Genomic DNA, 8,770 nt, shown 5'->3' with positions numbered 1-8,770 from the left:
TGTGGAAACCACTTCATAATATATGTAAATCAAACCATCATGCTTATATGCCTTAAACTTACAGAGTGATGCATGTAAATTTTGCAGTAAAACTAGAAATCTTTTAAATTTTTAAAGAAGGTTCAGCTTGGGGCACCTGAGTGGCTCAGTTGGTTAAGCGTCTGCCTTCAGCTCAGGTCATGATCTCAGGGTCCTGGGATCAAGTCAAACATTGGGCTCCCTGCTCAACAGGGAGCCTGCTTCTCCTTCTCCCTCTACCTCTCGCCCCTGCTTGTGTGCACATGCACACGCGTGCTCTCAAATAAGTAAAATCTTTAAAAAAATAATTTTTTAAAAAGGTTCAGCTTAATACCCTCCCTCCTCAACTTGATTCTGAGGCCTCATCCTGGTTGAGAAGACACGGCCCACACCTTCTTTCCTGCTTGAAGGCAGTGTTCCCTGAGTGCTGTTCCAGGATCTGCCATGTGAGGGAGCCAGGGAGGTTGTACAGGTCCTGCCTGGGCCCTGTCCTTATGAGCCTCTCTCTCTCTCTCTCTCTTTTTTCTTTATGTGCCTCTCTTTAGGTGAGCTGGATACACAGAAGTGAAACTGGCAAAGGAAAAGACAACATATTCAACACATTAAAAAGTGTTGATTTGCACAGTAACTGCAAAGGACTTCAAAGAAAGATGAAGTCATACAGGAAAGAGATCATACATGAATCAGAGATCAATTTACATGCAGATGACAATGAACGTCTGTCCCATTGCTATATTCTTTCCTTGCCAAAAATTTCAGGCTAGGGGCACATGGCTGGCTTAGTTGTACAGCATCCGACTCCTGATCTTGAGGTCATGAGTTCAAACCCCACACTGTGTATAGAGATTACTTTAAAATAATAATTAAAATAATTAAAATTTTATTTTTTTTATTTAAAAATAATTTTTAAAAATTAAAAAAAAAATACAGGCTAGGCAAGCTGGAGGGAAGGTGATTCCAAGAGCCCTCTACCAAGAACTGGATTGCCAGCAGAGCACAGGAGATACCCAGGCCACTGCTCTCAGTCTTGGTTCTAGACAAGTGGGGGCAGCAGAGAGCCAGATTGCAAGAACCAGTCCAGGAGGGCTTTCTCTCAGGCCCCAGCTGAGACAAACCTCTCCAGAAGACATCAGACAAAGAGGCTACGCTGACAAGGCAGGTAGACAGATCATGGGCAAGAGAGGGCCGGCCTACTGGCCTAAAGCACAAATGTCAGGGACTGGCAGGAAGGAAAAGTCCCCAGATGCCGCCCCAGGAGGCAGACTGGGCCTGTGGTCCTAGGGTCATTTTGGCAGGCCTTAAGGGGGCAACTACCCTTTAAGGGGCGGGGGGACTGCCAGATCACTGAGATACACAATAAACATTCTCCCTCTGGTCCTATCCTTCAGGCGGACAGTACGATCTCTGGAAAGTTCCTTTGCTAGTGCTGACTTAGAATACGCTGATGTTTGGTGACTGAGGCAATGTCAGCTGGTTTGATCCAGTTCTGTTTTGCAGAACTTCCTTTGCCGTATTTCATCCAAGTAGCTCTAAGCACTTTCTTTGGTATTTCTGTTCATTTCACGTGCGTGTTCAGAATCAGGAAGGAAATTAGTAATCAAAATCCCCAGCCACCTGCAAGGGTCACATTAAGGGGACCGGGTGAACAGAGACGGCTTCTGGCTAGGCCCTAGCATGAAACCCTGCTGGACTCAACTCTCCCAGATTCAATTCACAACTCCTATCTGTGGTGTGAAAGTTTGCGGGGGAGAAGGACCTGAGGTAAGCTCCTAACACAGATAACAAAGCATATCCACCCACAGGCAGCTTGTCTCACCAGATCTACTAGCTGACTCAGGAAAAGCAGACTCAGCTCCCCTGGTTGTTGCAGAATGGGTAGAAAGGAGGATGGGAGAGCAAAGGCTCAGGAATCACTGGGAACTGAATTCAAGTCCTAACCCGGTCAATCATTAGTCATAGCCCAATTGTACTGTGCACAGGGGAATGTCCTGGGCAGCCAGGGACGCCCAGGAAATCTTGGGCAGGGGTGAAATAGAGGACTTTACTAACCTAGAGTCTAAAATTGAGGTTCTTAATCTACGGAGGATACATCAGAGTTACCTAGGAAGCTTTTTCAAAAGACTAGTTAATACTCCTTCCCAGCCCCTATCTACTCCAAGGATATACAGAAATCTCAAAAGATAGAATCTTTTATTATTATTATTATTATTGTAATAAAATAGATATAATGAAACTTTCCATTTTAACCATTTCTAAGTGTGTAATTCAGTGGCATTAATTACATTCTCAATGTTATACAACCGTCACCATTACCTATTTCCAAAATTTTTCATCACCCCCAAGTATCTTTATATTGAAAAAATTCTGCAGGTAGTCCTGAAATGCTCCCACAGACAGAACCATGGACCTAAAACACCAGCCTAGAAGAACCCACAAAGTTCTCACCCAGGTCACCCAGTCTGCCAGCAAAGTTTGAACCTGTATCTAATCCAGCCCACTATTCTTGGGTCCCATCTGGCTTTGTTGTGGAAGCCTGCAACCTCCCCTCCAGGAGGCAAACCCCCTCCACGAGTCCAACCTAGCCCATCCAACCACCCCACCAAACGGAAAAGGAATGAAATGAACTGAGCAGTAGAACTCTTGAAATGTGACCTATCCAAAGACGGGCCGTGGAGAAGACAGAGCTAACAGTATGGGAGGAAGAAGCCAGGAGGCTGGAGGACAGGATAACAAAAACGTCTGCGTGCACAGGTTGTGAAGACAAACCACCCCACACTGGGGCTCCCTCCCCTAAGTGTGGTGATGAATTTAACACCCACAGTTGTCCAAATCCACTCCATCCTGCACAGAGGTGTCTGACTGGAGGTTCCTAAGGCCAGATGTCTACTGACCTGTAGCGAGACACTTATAAACTACACCAGGGCACCTTTAAACTGAGATACAATCAAGAGGGGGCAACTGATACTGGGGTGAGGGTCACAAGACCATGGCTCTAGCCTCCGGCTCCACCTGCTACTTATTTGCTACATAATCTTTAGCAAATTACTTTTATCTATGCTTTAGTTTTATTATTCTTGATCAAATACACATAACAAATCCCTCCCCTGTCTACTTCAAGGAGTTTGAGGAACAAATTGAATATATATACATACATATATAGGCACATTATATATAATAGTAATATATATGATAATCACATACAATATATAATAATATATATAATGTGCCCATATATATCTGTACCTATCTGCACATGGGGAAAATGGAAAGGCACCAAGCCCATCAACACACTGGTCTTCCAATATCACAAAGACAGTGGGGCTGGAGGAACGTACACAGTCGAGCTGCTGACACAGCAGCCAGCACAAAAAATGGCAGCTTTTATTGGTGGTGCCTTATTCCGAGTTGCTCTAGCCTATGGGAGGCACCAGGAGGCTTAAAGCCCAGACAGGAAAGTGTGAATGCAGAACAAAAGCAAAGGAACTAAGAGGAGCAACAAGGAGAGAGCTGATGGACTGAGAAAGAAGTAAAATATATATGGTGTAGCAGAAAATGTCACCCCTACAGGCCCTGGCAGCTCACAACACTGGGTCGCAAATGCCAACCTGTCTGTAGTGCCTCATAAACCTGGCCTTTGGAATCACCAAGGGAAGGGGACCAGAGGTGACCAAGTTCAGCTTGCCTCACATGACACTGGCCTGACAGCTCTCAAAGGCTGGTGGTAGACTCTACCAGTAGAGAAGGGACCCGTTGCTGCTCTCAGCAAGCCCCCGAGAGGGCATCCCCAACCCCAACACCACTGAGTCTGTCCACAATCCCTGATTGTGGTAGCCTGGCGTATGCACCCATGATCTTCTAGGAAGGGAGACAGGCCATACACAGAAGGCTCTAAATGACTCCTCAAGGCCCCAGCTTTCAGTTATCATGTCCCTAAGCCCTGGGCTTTTGAGGAACTCCAAGGCTGCTGTACGCTCACTCAGTGGTTCCCAAACCTGGCTGTATGTCACAGTCACTGGGAAGTCTTTCAAAAATTTTCCAGACTCCAGGGGCACCTGGCTGACTCAGTCAGTAGAGCATGTGACTCCAGATCTCAGGGTCATGAGTTCAAGCCTCATGGTGGGCACAGAGTTTACTTTAAAAAAGGCGGGGGATGCCTGGGTGGTGCAGTTAGTTAAGCAACCAATTCTTGGTTTCAGTTCAGGTTGTAATCTTGGAATTGTGAGATCAAGTCCCATGTTGCTCTGCGTTCAGCAGGGAGTCTGCTTCAGATTCTCTCTCTCCCTCCCTCTGCCCCTCCTGCTCATGTGCTCTCTTTCTCTTAAATAAATAAATCTTTTTTTTAAAGATTTTATTTATTTATTTGAGAGAGAGAGCACAAGTGGGGTGAGGGTCAGAGGGAGAAGCAGACTCCCTGCCAAGCAGGGAGCCCGATGCGGGACTCAATCCTGGAGCTCCAGGATCATGACCTGAGCCAAAGGCAGATGCCTAACACCTGAGCCACCCAGACACCCATCAAATAAATAAATCTTAAAAAAAAAAATTCCAGACTCCAGGTGGAAGAAGTGAATAACTGACTCACTAAATCTTGTGGGGGGGAAGTGAGGGTGGGTGTGTGATCCAGACAACGTTAGTTCACAGGCATCCTTAAGGACTTCTGTTTTCATTCCTGCAGGACTTACCTTCTCAATCTTGTCAGGGTCTGATAGCAGAGCAGCTCCCATTCCTCCCTAAGGAAAAGCACACAGAGGGTCTTCTTACAGCTGGAGGAGGGTGGTCCCTCCCCATGGTATGGCAATGTGGTGTGGCAAGCTGGCACCACCCCAGCACTTACAGCCAAGAGACCAAGGATCACTGGCAATCGGCACTTCCAGTCAAGTAGGAAGCAGCAGCATCCAGGCCCATAATGTCAGAGATCAGAGCCTGATGAATTCTGAAAGTCATCACTCCAATCCTCTTAGCAAAATCCACAGATCTATCTACAAGTGGGTTCCACAAAAATCGTTTCTCATGAGTGCCCATTCCCCACCCAGGGTCTCAGAGTCTTAATAAACTAAACCCCACAATATGGCGAGCCCTTAAGAAAGCAATGAATCATTCTCCCTTTGGAATGAGATCCAATGCACCTTTGTCCTATCCTCCCAACACTTGTTTTGATACCATCACTGCCAGCAAAGACACTTAGAGGAACAAAACCTGCAAATCTTGTCCAGGCTCTTCTTCCCTGCCAGGAACAATGCTCCAGGCCAACGTCAAGCTCTAGCAAAAGCCCCAGCTAACGGAAACCAACAACCCAAGGAGCCACTTAAATCTTGATGTTAACAACAGCAGTTGACTCTTGATGGTGGCATTACTGATGACTGGTCTTTCTTTATACACAAGTTCTGGACGATGGTATGAATTGCTTTAATTATCAGGAAAGGGGAGGACCTTTACAAAGCTGAACCCGTTAAAAAACGAGGTAAAGGGAAAAAAACAAATCCAATAAATAAATCCCTTGTCAGTGTATCGACTGCATGCTCAGGATGTGCTCAGAACTTTGAAGTTCACTTATTACAGTTTAATTTCAGATTTAAGGATGACAGATCAGAATCAGAGAACCCTGAGCCACCGCAGACTCGGCCAGCCTGAGCCTGCATTTCAGAGGAGACTGGGAAGGGCAGAGGACCTACCAGCCCTGGCCTACCCTGGCTACAGACAGAAACCACAGAAGCCTAAGGAAGCCCTGGCCACTCACCCCAGCTTCGTCCATCCACCTCACACACAATCACAGCCCTTCCTCGTGGAATCACAGGATCTAAAACCCAGCCCTTCCACAACAATGGCTTTGTCAATTAGTATTTCCTTCCTTCCTTTCCATTTAACTGATTTATTTGCTTTTTTGAATACATAACACATTAAAAATTTTAAAGGTTCAAAAGGGTAAAAAGTAAGAACTCTCCTTCCCTGAGAAATGGAAAACTTTTCAAATTTATACTTTTCATAAGGCTTCAATTTTTGAACCATGAGAAGAGAGTGGCTCTTCAGGTGGTATGCGCTGGTGTAGCATACTCGTAGGTATCTGTTCTGACTGATCGGGGCCAGTGCCGTGCCAGATGTTAGCTATTTTGAGGAGCGCCCCTACACTGGGAATCCATTCCTTATGCCAAACCAAGTAAAAACTTGGGTTTCCTTCCCCAGGGAAAACCAGTGCCACTAGTTTCTTGTGTGTCTTTCCAAATATATTCTATGAAGAGAAATGTAAGCATACATAAATATTCTTTCCCCATCCCTCATACATAAATGGTGGTACACCATATCTAATTTGGCTCTTTGCTTTTCCATTCCACAATGTATCAAGGAGATTATGCCAATAATTTAAACTCTGTTCCTTACATATCTCAGAAGCACAAAGGAGTAATTAGAAGACGCAAAACAAGGTCCCAAGTTTTCGACTCCTCATAGACAATTTCAAACGTCCATAATTCCTTGAAGTAGATGTCTACAAGGCCCTGTGGTTTTCAAGCATTCAAAGAGCCCTTCCCTCAAGTAATCTTTTGCCTCTTGGCCTAAAGCCAAAGTCCCCAAGCCACATAACTCCAGGGAATAGAGTGGCTGGCTTTGGGCATCCATTGATGGCTTTTGAGTCAAGGGGTCACAAGGCCATGGCTGTGCTCTAGAAAGATCATTCAGACAACAGATGATGGGCTGGAGAGGGAAAGACAAGAAGGAGGTAAGGAGTTGGGGTAGACAGGGGGTGAAATGACCTAGGCATATGACACGGGCTGAAAAGAGAATAGCCAGCACTTGCGCAACAGTCCTGACGCAGGCAGGAAAAAGAAGGAACAGGGATTATATTTTTGCGATCCCTNTATTTTTGCGATCCCCTGCAATTCCCAAAGTCCTTCGTTTATAACTGTGCTTTCAAATGGGGCGGCACATTAGAATCATCTGGAAAGGCTTTAAAAAAATACCAATGTCCAGGCCTTACCCCCAAACCAATTAAATCAGAATGTAAACTCCATTAGGACAGGAATTTTACTGCTCACTGTGTGTTTGAGCAGTACCCAGCACATGCCTGATGCTCAGGAAACATTTATTGAATGAATAAATAAAAGCATGACAGTACCATTATCACCTGAGATCAAAGGGACAATTCTGTTTAAAACTTATGGAGTAGGGGCACCTGGGTGGTTCAGTCAGTTGCACATCTGCCTTCGGCTCAGGTCATGATCCCAGGGTCCTGGGCTCAAGCCCCACATCAGGCTCCCTGGTGAGCAGGGAGCCTGCTTCACCCTCTCCCTCTGCCTGCTTCTCCCCTTGCTTGTGCTCTCTCTTTGTCAAATAAATAAATAAAATCTATTTTAAAGNCTCCCCTTGCTTGTGCTCTCTCTTTGTCAAATAAATAAATAAAATCTATTTTAAAAATAATAAAATAAAAAATAAAACTTACGGAGTAACCAGGCAATATGAGTTACCACAGCAGCCCTGGGAAAAAAATACTACCAACATAGGCCCCTGCTCTCAGGAGCTTACATTCTTTCCACAATAAGCAAAACTTTCNCACAATAAGCCAAACTTTTGTATTTCTAGAGCACTATAATATACAACATGTAACTCAATAACAACTAGAGGTTACTCAATGTGAGCAGAAGGAAAAGAGAGGAGCCTTATTCAGTGTCTGATGAACTGACAAAAAGAAATTAAGGGCATGGGCAGAGACTGGCTCAGACAGATTCCAATCCTTATGAGATTATGAATTAATCATACTTCCAGGACTTGAGCATGGTGAGAAAGCAGCCATATACTAACCAGCTTCCCTTCCCCAAATATTTGGGGAGAACCCAAATGCAAGTACATACCTATGCATTATTCGTTTCTGATCATTCCTTCAGTATACCTGTTCTGGCTTGGTGCAAAGTAAGACTTTGTTTTTATCTGATAAAACAGTGGCACGTGTAAATGGATAAAACCTGTTGAGTCAGATATCCAAGAAGCTACATAGATAAGGAACAAGGAGCCCTGAGTTTTTAAAAAGAATCATACAAGTAGTATAGAATCACAATATCTTATAGTGTCCTTTGTATCAACTCCCCTCTATCATATTGCCAACCAGCAGTCATCTGGAGTGGATATGAACTTTTCCATTGCATATGAATGGAAAACTCAGCACCCTCAAGACAGATATGGGCAATTCTAGTAGTTACAGCAGTTCTTTAGATCAAATTCAGAATCTGCCTATTACTTATGGGTCCTCGTTCTGCCTTCTGGAGTAGTACCCCCCACAGCACACCTCATCTCTTTTCCATCTGGCACATTCCCCAGATCCATAAGGACAGTTTTGTGTTCCCTAAACTTCTCTTCTCCAGCTTCACTCCCTTGAATAACTTTTTCTTCTGTTTATGACTTTCAGGGCCCTCAAAATTCCTAATCCCAAGGGCAAAGAAAGCAATGGCATCAGTGTACTTGCTACAGATTCTGAGGATGAGGCAGGGCCAGTGCAAGAGCTTGTCAAATGTGCCTACCTGAAATGAAAGCACATGTAACCTCAGCCTCTCCTCAGTCCTCATACTCTATGCAGGGTTTCTCAATGACACACTATTCCCATATTGGGCCAGATAATCCTTTTTTGTGGGGGGCTTTCCTGTGCATTGTACAATGTTGAGCAATATCCCTGGCTTCTGCCCACTAGATGCCAGTAGCACCTCCCCAGATGTGACAAATAACAATGTCTCCAAACTCTGTCAAATGTCCCCAAGGTGGGGCGGGGGCAAAA

General features: G+C 44.8%; 1 protein-coding gene across 1 annotated transcript in view; it reads right to left on the bottom strand.

Moving 5' to 3' along the window:
- DUS2 (dihydrouridine synthase 2) overlaps window positions 1-4,921 on the bottom strand; it is a gene marked incomplete at its 5' end in the record, with an annotated part of 19,149 nt that extends 14,228 nt beyond the window's left edge. The window contains 2 exons of the mRNA XM_034639035.1: window positions 4,698-4,745; window positions 4,850-4,921. Of these exons, the coding sequence (XP_034494926.1) occupies window positions 4,698-4,745; window positions 4,850-4,921 (120 nt within the window). The remainder of the gene's footprint in view (window positions 1-4,697; window positions 4,746-4,849) is intronic.
- Between the last annotated feature and the right edge of the window lie 3,849 nt (window positions 4,922-8,770).

This window comes from Ailuropoda melanoleuca, chromosome 12 (genome assembly GCF_002007445.2).
Source record: "Ailuropoda melanoleuca isolate Jingjing chromosome 12, ASM200744v2, whole genome shotgun sequence".
Classification (NCBI taxonomy): domain Eukaryota; kingdom Metazoa; phylum Chordata; class Mammalia; order Carnivora; family Ursidae; genus Ailuropoda; species Ailuropoda melanoleuca.
This window is presented reverse-complemented; position numbering and strand designations above follow the sequence as displayed.